Raw genomic sequence first — 11,916 nt, forward strand, 5'->3', positions numbered from 1 at the left:
TAGTGTATTTTAAAGGTATATATGTGCCCACGTGGACACATTACTATTTAAAATGATCCAATATTTATGATGTCCACGTGGACATATATATACCTTTAAAATACACTATTAAATAGTGCATGGGGTAAAAGGTCCTTTCCAAAGTTCGTATTGTTACAACAATTTCGATCAAAGTTCGGATATATTTCAAACCTTTTTTCCTAAAAAATACTTTCAATTTCAAATTTTTATTTTTCACCCCACCACCATCACCACCACTCCACTCCACCCAAAAGAAAATTAAGTTTATTATTAAAAAATATTTTCAATTTCAATTCAAAAATTATTTTCTACTTGAAGTAAAAATAAAAGATATTTTCTCAAAATATTTTTTATTCATAAATCAAACACTAAAAAATCTTTTTCGAAAATATTTTCTACTCACAAACCAAACCTAAGAAAATAAATAAAAAATATACTTGTTTTTCAAAGAAAATATTTTTCTTCATACCAAACACACCATTAGGATCAAAACTCAAAACTAGATAAACAAATTGAATTAGACGGACAAACAATTTGAAGTACGCAAATTTCACTTTATCCGCGTCCAAAGCTCTTTACGTGAAATCCGAAAAGGCTGGAACATAGGCTCCATAATTCAACGAAGTGGGAGTCATAGTTCACAAAGCAAAGAAAATTCACCGCGAATCTTTGAAATTTGGCCCTAAATGATGAGCTTAGTCCCATTATCTTCCTCTGTTGATCTAACAATGGCCAAGTTATTTGTTTCTGCAAATTCCTGAAGAGTTGTCCACGCACACCAACTGTTTGATATTTTTGTCGCATGAAATTTTGACTGCACACCAACTGTTTGATATTTTTATCACATGAAGTTTTGACTCCTACTCCTCATCTCCTTCCTACTAAAGTCCCTAAACTTCTTGTAGGTTGTTGTCTACCTGTAAGTTTATATGTACTTAAATCGATTCTACAAGATAAACAGCACATTTAATTATGTATCTCTGCATTTTCGCCGTTTCTTGGGAACCCAAAATGTGAACAAGGTAGCTTTGTACTTCCAGAGAGCGAGGCTTATCGATTCAGTAAGACTCGCTCTTCGGTCTAGTTCTTCAGAAAATCTTGTTACCTATCTGGAGAATCCTTCTCTGGATTCTTTTGTAGTCACTAAGGCACTTCAATCAGCTCCCTCTCCTGAATCAGCTCTCCATTTGATTGAATGTCTTAAAAAGATTCCACATTTCTCACATACACATAATACCCTTTATGCATTAGCCAAGATTCTTGCTAAGGCGCGGGAGATTGCTAAACTCCAAGCACTTATCAATGCCATTAACTCGGGAAAATTCGTTAATGCGGCACGTGTTAGTTACATGGATCAAATGCGATGGTATGCCATTAGTAGAGAGTTTAACGATGTTGTCCGTGTGTGGGACGAGTGGAGGACAACCCTTCGAAAGCATCCATGTACTGAGTCTTACAACATTGTAATGGGATTATATGTTCAGGTGGGTAAGGATAGTGATGCTGTGAGGGTATTCCGTAGGATGATTGAAGAAGGGGCACTTCCTAATTGTAGGACATACACTATTATAATTGAGCATCTTGTTAGAAGTAGAAAGTTGGATTCAGCCATCGAGCTTTTCCATATGTTGCCTCATGTTCGGATCAAACGTACATTAAAGCAGTATTCTGTTCTAGTGGAAGCATTCACTATTGCCAATCAGTTGGATGTCGTCAAAGTCTTGCTTGATCAGATGAGGAGTGATGGAATATTGCCTGTTCGAGCTATGCTATGGTCATTGCAGCAGATGCAGAGTGCTGGTTATGATGCTGAGACAAATGAATTGCTAAGGGACATGTTATCGGATGGGAGGATTAAGATGATTGGTTACTCTATGGACAGTAGTGAAGACGACAGCGATGATGAAGATGAAGAGATTGACGGTAACAATACTAATGCTGTGGATCAACCTCACCTGAAACCATGGTTGGATCCAGCTTCTTTAGCTAATGCTTTGCAGAACTGGGGCGCTGAGGAGGTGTCAGCACTGGAGGATGCAAATTTAGTTTGGACGACTAGGTTGGTGTGCAAGATGATCAGGAGCTTCAAGTCAGCAGAAACAGCTTGGCAGTTCTTCTGCTGGGTTTCTTGTCAGCCAGGATTCATTCATGATATATACACAATTTCAAGAATGATAACCAAATTAGCTCGCCAAGGATGTGTCGACTTGGTTGATCAACTTTTGTCTAAGGTTGAAAGAGAGGGCATTCAATTGTCATTCAGCACGATACGGTTAATTATTGATTTCTATGGGATTTCTCGTTATGGTGATCCCGCCCTTAGGGTTTTCAAAAGCATTAAAACGATCTGTGGTCCAATATCTAAAAGCAGTCAGTTGCTTCTGTACTCATCTCTGCTAAGGACATTGATAAAATGTAAAATGAATTCAGACGCCTTGGATATTCTCGAAGAAATGAGTTTACTAGGAATTGTTCCAGATTCACAAACATATTCTGGACTAATGAACCATTTTGCTCTTCACGGAGATATAAAAACTGTACAGAGGCTTTTTGGGATGGTCAGGCAGAGCGGTATAGAGCCTGACGCTTATATGTATAAAGTTCTCATACATGCTTATTGCAAATGTGAAAGAGCTGCTCTTGCACTCAGGGTTTTTGAAGACATGAGGAACTCTGGGTTGTTGCCTGATGCTCATACCAAACAATTGCTTGTCAAGAGTCTCTGGAAGGAAGGCAAGCTCCTAGAAGCTGCTTCTGTAGAAGAGAGAACTGAGGAAATAAGTGATGCTCTTCCCCTTGCTTCACCTGGACATATGTTTACAGTGAGCTCTACTGATCTTTCAAGGGTCTGTAACATTTATTCCAATAGTTTCCAGTCAACTTGTAGTTGAAAGACTATGTCATTGATCGGGATATAGAGCTGTAATGCTTTTCCAGTTCCAACAGTGTGATGAAGAATAGATCCGAGAAAGAGACTTACTGCAAATGGCCTCCTCCATATTTCAGGTCAACATCTCCATACATCAGGTCAACATCATCAACTTCAAGAGTCTGTAACATTTATTCCAATAATTTCCAGTCAACTTGTAGTTGAAGGACTATGTCACTGATCGGGATATTAAGCTGTGATGCTTTTCCAGTTCCAACAGTGTGATGAAGAATAGATCCGAGAAAGAGACTAACTGCAAATTAGCAAATGTCCGCCTCCATATTTCAGGTCAACATCATTAACTTAACTCTCATCAAGGAGGTCTGGTTACATGTCCATAGCATTTTGATTATGTTGATCTTTGTAATATTGTTGCTTAAAATTGCAAATGAGTAACTGACTTTTACTTGGCATCGGAGTAAATGTCGTAGTTGTCAGCAATGCAGCTGTTTTACTGATATAAGGTGGTGATATTGCAAGTTCACTCATTTGCTAGGGTTTAGCTTCTATGTGGTATCTGTGCACTTTGTAAACAAGATATACTCATGATTTATGTTTTATGGGGGGTGGAACTGGTGCTTGTTCACCTGCTCTATGATTTTTGCTTGTTCATCCCAGGACCAATGTCCACACATGATTGGATGTTCAATTTTCTGCCTCTTAAGACTTCAACTATAGTTTTTGCAATGTCATTAAGGATTTTCTTAGACTTTGACTTTATTTCCACATTATATAGGTTTTCAGAAATTCTTAAAATTGTTATCATGGAAAAACTAAGCAGCTCTGTTCGTTTCAGTTGTAAGGAGAGAACACTTCACTTGGTCTTGAAAGAGAATAAAACTAGCAACACCGAGGGTGTGTTTGGTATGACATAAGTCATTTTCCTGGATAGGTTTCTGGTGTTGGGTGGAGAGTGGAAAATATTTTCTGATTTTTAAAAATAAAATATTCATAATTATTAGCATAACGAAATTGTTTTGATAATATTTTTGAACATTGAAGATTGATAATAACATCTAAATGTTTGTTAAATCAATGATATGAAGTTTCATAGTTGAGATAATTGCGAAGGTGAGGGAAGTCATTTTCCTTCTCAAGTGAAAAATGTTTTCCTTGGAAAATATTTTCTGGCAATCAGACCCTAGATGATGACTTATTTTCTGGAAAATATCCCCTGAAAAATATTGTTCTTCATGCCAAAGTATGCCAGGATTGTCTCTATGAAACTGACAATTGTAATTTTTTCCTACTTTATTAGGTCTCTTTCTCCTAAGATAAGAGAGTGACACAAGCTCGCTTGCATGTGTTAAGCATATAACTATTGACAACCACCTCTGAGAATTCACCAGTATCTCTACTTTTTTATTCTCTGTTGTTTACTTTATGAACTTTGGTAGGAAGAAGGAATCCGTGCCGTCTAGATTTGGTTCTAGTATTAATCTATTTGCTGGAGCTTCCCTAGGAAAGAACTGAAAGGGAATGTCATAGTCAAGGAGAAAGTAAGGATTATATATTCAAATGATTTCCTTTTGCTTATTGAGAATATTTTATAAAGCATTGTTGCATAAAGACAGAGACAGCTGCTTAAATTATTTAGAGTAGGCAGAGAAGACAAGAGGGTATCTCACAGACAAAGCTACAGACAAGGCCTCCTAGATATTCTTTTTTTCCTATCCTTCCAAACTTTTAGAATTTTTGTAGCTTTCACATTAAAGTTAAATAAATTCCTAAATTCACTCTTGCTCATGCTAACAAATATAACTTACTAGCTGTTGTCTTGCTATCTAAGCTTTTCATCAATGGTAGTTCCTCTTGTCTCCTTGTTTTACAACTTTTTCCTCTTTCTCATACTTTCGTCCTCCAACGTAACTGCTCAACCATCTAGCACAGACACAGACTTTTCATGCTCGTTTAACTCTTCCTTTTCTTGTGATACTTTTATTTCATATCGTGCCCGTCCACCAAACTATTTAGATGTCGGAAGTATATCTGATCTTCTTGAAGTGAGTCGTTTAAGTATAGCTACGGCCACAGGTCTAGCCTCAGAGGATACCGAGCTATTCCCTGACCAGCTTTTACTTGCACCCGTTAAATGCTACTGCAATAGTTCTCATTATTTCTCCAATGTCACCTATCAGATCAAGAAAGGCGACAACTTTTATTCAGTTTCAATAGGAGCTTTTGAGAACCTTACTAATTATCACGTGGTGCAAGATATGAATCCAACACTAGATCCAACCAACTTGACAATTGGCGCAGAAGCTGTTTTTTCTTTGTTTTGTAAATGCCCCACACATTCTGATCTCGAAAAGGGACTTCAGTACCTGGTCACTTATGTTTGGCAGCCTTGGGATGATGTGTTGCCTGTAAGCAATATGTTTGGAGCATCTGCAGCTGACATTCTGGCTGCCAACAATTACAGAAATTTCACTGCTGCAATATATTCTCCTGTCTTGATACCAATAAAACTTCCTATTATTCTGCAATCTTACCCCTCTTCTGCAAGCAGTAGAAAATCCAAACATGGATGGATAGTAATTACTGTTTTAAGTATTATGGGGTTGCTTGCAGTTTTTTCATTTTGCTTGATGGTATACATGCGTCATCTAGACGAGAAGAGGAGGGCTAACTTAGCCCATAACTCTTCTACTCTTGAAACTTCTGAGCTCTTTCATACCAAGAAAGCCTCAGAAGGTGAAATTACGGACCATAAGAACATTCAAGATAAGCTTCTTCCTGGAGTTTCTAGCTACATTGGAAAGCCAATAATATATGACCTGAAGATCATCATGGAGGCAACTGTCGACCTCAGTGAGAGATACAGGATAGGAGGATCAGTGTACAAGGTTACAATGAACGACCAAGTTGTAGCAGTCAAGAAAACAAAACAAGCCTCGGAGGAAATGACAATACTTCAAAAACTACATCACGCAAATCTAGTGAAACTAATGGGCGTTTCATCAGACGATCGTGGGAATTCCTTTGTAGTTTATGAATATGCTGAAAATGGCTCACTGGATCAATGGTTGTTTCCCGGATTATCATCATCTTCTTCTGCCTCTGTCTTAGTGGCATCACTTGGTTGGAGTCGAAGATTACACATAGCCTTGGATGTTGCAAATGCTCTGCAATACCTGCATGAACATACTCAACCTAGTATAGTTCACGGGGACATCCGAACGTGTAGCATACTTCTTGATTCAAGGTTTAAAGCCAAAATTGCAGGTTTCTCTACAGCCAGACATGCCACCAACTCAATGATCCTGAAAGTTGATGTGTTTGCTTTTGGGATTGTGCTGTTGGAGTTGCTTTCAGGGAAGAAAGCAATGGAATCAAAAGATTATAATGATGAGACTCTGATCATCTGCAAAGAAATTAGTGGAATCTTGGAAGTTGAAGAGAACAGAAAGGAGAAGTTTAGAAAATGGATGGATCCAAAGTTGAGCTTTTACCCTATTGATGATGCTCTAAACTTGGCTGCCTTGGCGACAGCATGCACATCGAAGCAATCAGCAGAGAGGCCTAAGATGACAGATATTGTCTTCAACCTCTGTTTTCTTGCTCAATCATCTTTTGAAATGTATGGACCATCTTGGACTTCAGGTGAAGCTGAGGAGATTGTCCAGATTGTTAGTCCAGTAATAGCACGTTGAGTTAAAGATGGAGCGTAAATATAGTTCAAGAACTTTTGTCAGTTCGTCTCAAATTTGTAACATATTCTGGATTATAAAGCCACAGGAACAATAATCAAGCTGATCTCCAGAATATATTGCAAATTCGAGTTATCTTGTCCAGCTTTTCCCTGTATTTCTCTTGCTGCTAAGTTAGTTGCTAGAGTATATTCTTGTATTGGATGTTTTTCTCAACTTTGAAATAAGTGGAGTGCAATTTGACCTGTATTTCTTTCGTCCTCTCAAAAGAAAAACAGAAAAAATTAAGTTTCTGAAAAGACACTGCAAACTCGTTCTTATTTATATTTATATATTTAAGATCCAGACGAGTACATGTTTATTTTGTAAACAAGTTCTTTAATTTTATGCATCCGTTTGTTCTTACCTCTTTGTGCACATAGCTTGACCTCTGTTACGGTCGTATTAGAATGAATTTCTTTTAGCTCAATTCGAAGTACGGTATAAAGTAGTTAAATGTAGTGAAGGAGTCACGTGATTAGCACATTCTAGAACTAGTCTGTTAGGAAGGAAAGTTAATAACAACTAACTTTGGGAACAATCTCTTTGATTAAGTAGGAGTTAATTCTGAAAGTGTAAACAAATTTTGGATTCTAGCAGATCAATAAACTCTTTTCTTTATAAATTTCTTCAGAAGTCTTTGAGTTCTCGAATGAGCTGTTCAAGAACAATTCTCCTATTTGTTCTTTAGGCAAACTCTGTTTCTCTTTCAATTTCTTATCCGATATTAAGGGATCAAATTAGTGGTATCAGAGTCAGGTTATCTCGAAAAGCCACCTTGAGGGCCTTCAAAGCTTGTTTGACTAAGGCTCGGAGTCGAATGAAGTCCCAACAAAGCTTGTTTGACTAAGGCTCAGAGTCAAATGAAGTCCCAAGCTGACAAGGGAAGGACATACAAAACTTATAATGTCGGTGATTAGATTTATGTGAAACTCCAGCCTTACAGACAACTTTCCCTTAAATCTTTGACAAATAGACTTTTCAGGAGCTCTCCGCTAAATTCTTTGGCCCTTTCCAGATTGTGGCTACTGCAAAGTGGATTGCACCTTGGCATTGCTAGCAGATTCCAAGATCCACCTCACGTTTCATATTTCCCAGCTAAAGAAGAAGATTGACTCTCATCCTACTTCAGTCATTCTATCTATTGTGCACTCCTCTTCAGACCATATTCTTTTAGTTCATGAGGTCATCTTAGATAGAAGAATTGTTCAAAAGAATGGCATGACTGTTTCTCAATGGCTTAACAAGTGGACCAATGCTCTAGAGGAAGATAGTACTTAGGAAAATATCATACTTCTTGCAGTAGTTTCCTTAATTTCATCCTTGAGGACAAGTATGGTTAGATGGGGGAGTATTTTTACGGCTATATTAGAATGAATTTCTTTTAGTGTATAAAATAGTTAAATGTAGTGAAAGAGTTACATCATTAGCACATTCTATAGAACTAGTTTGTTAGGAAGAAAAGTTAGTTACACCTAACTTTGGGATAGTAGAATTTAATCATCAAAGTGTAATTTTTTTTTAATTCTAGTGGATCAATGAACTCTCTTCTTCCTTTTCTTTCTGAATTTCTTTAGAACTCTTTGAGTTCTCGAGTAAGCTGTTCAAGAATAATTCTCTTATTTGTTCTTTAGTTCCTGAGGCCATGTTAGATAGAAGAATGGTAGGATTGTCTCTCAATGTCTTATCAAGTAGTTCAATGGTCTGGAGGAAGAAGATTGTACTTGGGACGATTATCATATTTTATTCTAAGTTTCCTCAATTTCATCCTTGAGTACAAAGATGATTTGATAGGGGAATATTGTTACGACCCTATTAGAATAAATTTGTTTTAGCTCAATTCAAAGTACGGTATAAAGTAGTTATATGTAGTGAATGAGTCATGTGATTAGCAAATTCTAAAACTAGTTTGTTAGTCTGTGAAGAAGGAAAGTTAGTTGAGTTAATTACAACTAACTTTGGGGACCATCTATTTGTATAAGTAGGAGTTAATCTTGGAAGTGTAAACAAATTTTGAATTCTAGCAGATCAATAAGCTCTTCTCTTTCTTTTCTTTCTGAATTTCTTCAGAATTTGTTGAGTTTTTTGAGTGAGTTGTTCAAGAACAATTCTCCTATTTATTCTTTAGTTTAACTCTGTTTTTCTTCCAATTTCTTGTTAGATATTAAGGAATTGCATCAATGGTATCAGATTCAGGTTGTCTCGAGAAACCACTTTGAGGGCCTTCAAGGCTTGTTTTGCTAAGTGTCATAGACTTAGACTTCAACTAATGCTCCGTGCGACACTTGACAACTTACTCACGACTCTTTTACGATCTTGTAAGCTCAAGTAAGCATTTTCAAACTTAGACCTCTAAACGAATGAAAGACAAAAAAGAGCTTATAAAAAGACTTTTGTATTGCTTGGAGAATACTTTACACTTGTTTGGTTGATTTGCAAATGAGAGCCCTCTATTTATACTACACATCTAGGGGTTAAAGTGAAAATAAAAATTACTACACAAGTACTTATATATTTACAATTTGGTCTAGAATTCATTACAGGCCTAGAGAATTCTAAAGTACTTCTCTAAGACTCTAGATTCTTCCCCCTTATATTATGCCTGATTTGGACAATTAAGTGGTGGGCCATGACACAAGACTCATAATCGAATGAAGTTCTAAGCTGATAAGGGAAGGACGAACAAAACTTACAATGTTGGTGATTGAATTTATGTGAAACTCTAGTCTTACAGACAACTTTTCATTAAATCTCCCACTTTTCAGGAGCTCTTCGCTAAATTTTTTAGCCCTTTACAAATTGTGGATATGTGGGCAAAGTGGCTTACACCTTGGCATTGGCAACAAATTCCGAGGTTCACCCCACATTTCATATTTTTCGAAGAAAATTGACTTTCATCCTACTTCAGTCATTCTACCTGTTGGGCACTCTTCGTCAGGCCATGTTCTTTTGGTTCCTAATGCCATCTTCAATAAAAGAATGGTTTAGAAGAATGACATTGTTTCTTAATGGCTTATCAAGTGGTTCAATGCTCTAGAGAAAGATAATATCAGGGAAGATCATCATACTTTTTGCCAACAATTTCCTCAATTTCATCCTTGAGGACAAGGATGGTTTGATGGGGAGTATTGTTACGACCCTATTAGAATGAATTTCTTTTAGCTCAATTTGAAGTACTGCATAAAGTAATTAAATGTAGTTCTTTAGAACTCTTTGAGTGTGAGCTGTTCAAGAACAATTCTCCTCTTTGTTCTTTAGGCAAACTCTATTTTTCTTGTCCAATATTAAGGGATACATCAACCTCCACTTTTGTCTATGCCTTTCCTTACTTACAAAGTGTAGCTAGTCAAACAATACAAGGAAAAATGAAAAAGACCCTTTTTCACGCACAGATAAACCATCTTTAGTGAAGTCCCTCCTTTCCAATAACTTTCCCTACAACATTTATTTTGTGAAAGGATAGAGTAGGCATACTAACTACTCTTATAAGGTGTAGAGGAAGAAAAAAGTAGTAGTTAAATGAAAGCTAAAAGGCATTGGCGAAAAACTAATAAAGGATATGGTATAGATTGAAAAAAGGGAAAGCAGTAGCTAATGAAGGGGTTGGGATTCTCCTCACCATAGTACACCAACTGAGAAAAAAGAATTAATGCTTTTCGCATTTCAATCAAACTAAAATGATAGCCGGTCAGATTGATTAGAATGTCCTTATTCGCATTCTCAAGTTAGAGATCTAAATTCATGTCAAGTCAGATCAAACGAGACTTTCAATAATCTGTAAATAACTCTTTATTTATTTTAGAAAATTATTTCTATTCTAAGTAGCACCCAAGAAAACACACATGTAACAAATCTTTACCAAAGACAGATGTCACGGGCCTATTTTTCGAGGTCTCGTGGGACAGCAAAGGAAGGCTTGCACAGCTCTTCGGATGCTCAGTCCTAACACAAACAAGCACTCAAACGTGCAGCAGCAATCTGTCTCGAAACAGTCCACAAAACAGCCAACGAGAAAGCAATAAAAAAGAAGCAAACTTTGGGAGGCAAGTGCCAATTTTCTTGATATTTTTCCAAGTGTTCTACATAAAAATGAACCACTACAATATATGTCTAAAAGCTGAAAAACAAAGCTAAAACGTTGGGGGACAAGTTCCCCAAAAATAATGGACTACAACATGTCTTTACAAAGTCAAAGATTTTGTGGGTCAAGGTGGAGTGTTCCTTGAATTGGGGCACTCTTGTCCCTTCAGCTGGGCCACTTTTTGACTGAAATTCATGGCTTGTACATGCTTCTCAAAGGTCTCCAAGTCCTTTCCGAAAGCTGGAAAATAATCGATATGCTGTTGGAGACCCGCTGAAACGCGACCCGAATCTGCCTCGCCCTCGGAGCTGCTGGAATTTAATGTAGCTCCTCGCGGGGCGGTACACGCTCCCCCACCTGACTTGGCGACTACCCCGGCGCCACACACCTGCAAATAAGAATGAACCTTGTCGCGAAACTGCCACAAGTCCTCGTACTTCTCCCACGTTGCCTCCTCCGGTGCAGTTCCTTTCCAATGGACGAGGAACTGCGAGCTCGAATTGTTCCAGCCCTTGCCGCGAACTAGTTGGTGATCAATAATTGCCTCGATCTGTTTGTCCACGGCTGGTGGAGTAATGAATATTTGAGCTCTACCGGTCTGCCCCCAACCCTCGTCTTCCACATCTTCGAAATATGGCTTCAATTGACTCACATGAAAGACTGGATGTATCTTCAAGTGATGGGGCATATCAACTAGCGACTTGAATTGGCTAGGGTTGAGTTTCACCATAACTCGATCCCCAATTCGATAGTCGACTGGACGTCGCTTTCGATCAGCAAACTTCTTCATCTTCCGGGCTGCCTTGTCAAGATAAGATCGTGCAAAATCAACTTGTTCCTCCCAAGCTTTCGCCATGTGATAGGCACCCGGACTCTTCAAATCGGCATCGACGGGCAAGAATTGTGGCGTGTTGGGCTGCTGCTGTAACGACTCGGAAAAAAATGATAGGTTAAGCAAGAGCCTATGACTTTGTGTTGACTTTATAATGAGGTTCTATGAGGGGTTTATATGTAATTTCGTTTTAATTGTGTAACTCCGACAATTTAAAATGAATAAGAAGAAGCTTGAAATTGGAAGTAGTCACTTTTGGAAAAATTCAGAATCTGGAAATTTGGTCAAGTGTGGGAAATCAGTGAGTTTTTGGCCAACTTTGAGCAGTCATAACTCCTAGCTCAGGATGATCCAGGAGTAGTTC

The 11,916-nt window shown here is 37.8% G+C and overlaps 2 protein-coding genes across 2 annotated transcripts; both read left to right on the forward strand.

Annotated features, from left to right (window-relative positions):
- Positions 1–567: 567 nt before the first annotated feature.
- On the forward strand, positions 568–3,560 carry LOC102599789 (pentatricopeptide repeat-containing protein At5g66631). Its single transcript, XM_006344763.2, has one exon. The coding sequence runs from the start codon at positions 951–953 to the stop codon at positions 2,910–2,912; it is 1,962 nt and encodes a 653-aa protein (XP_006344825.1). The 5' UTR covers positions 568–950; the 3' UTR covers positions 2,913–3,560.
- A 623-nt stretch (positions 3,561–4,183) lies between these two features.
- On the forward strand, positions 4,184–6,889 carry LOC102600119 (protein LYK5-like). The gene has a single exon (XM_006344764.2). It carries the CDS (start codon positions 4,750–4,752, stop codon positions 6,601–6,603), a length of 1,854 nt encoding a protein of 617 aa, XP_006344826.1. The 5' UTR covers positions 4,184–4,749; the 3' UTR covers positions 6,604–6,889.
- Positions 6,890–11,916: the final 5,027 nt, after the last annotated feature.

Source organism: Solanum tuberosum, unplaced genomic scaffold (genome assembly GCF_000226075.1).
Source record: "Solanum tuberosum cultivar DM 1-3 516 R44 unplaced genomic scaffold, SolTub_3.0 scf00060, whole genome shotgun sequence".
NCBI classification, from domain to species: domain Eukaryota; kingdom Viridiplantae; phylum Streptophyta; class Magnoliopsida; order Solanales; family Solanaceae; genus Solanum; species Solanum tuberosum.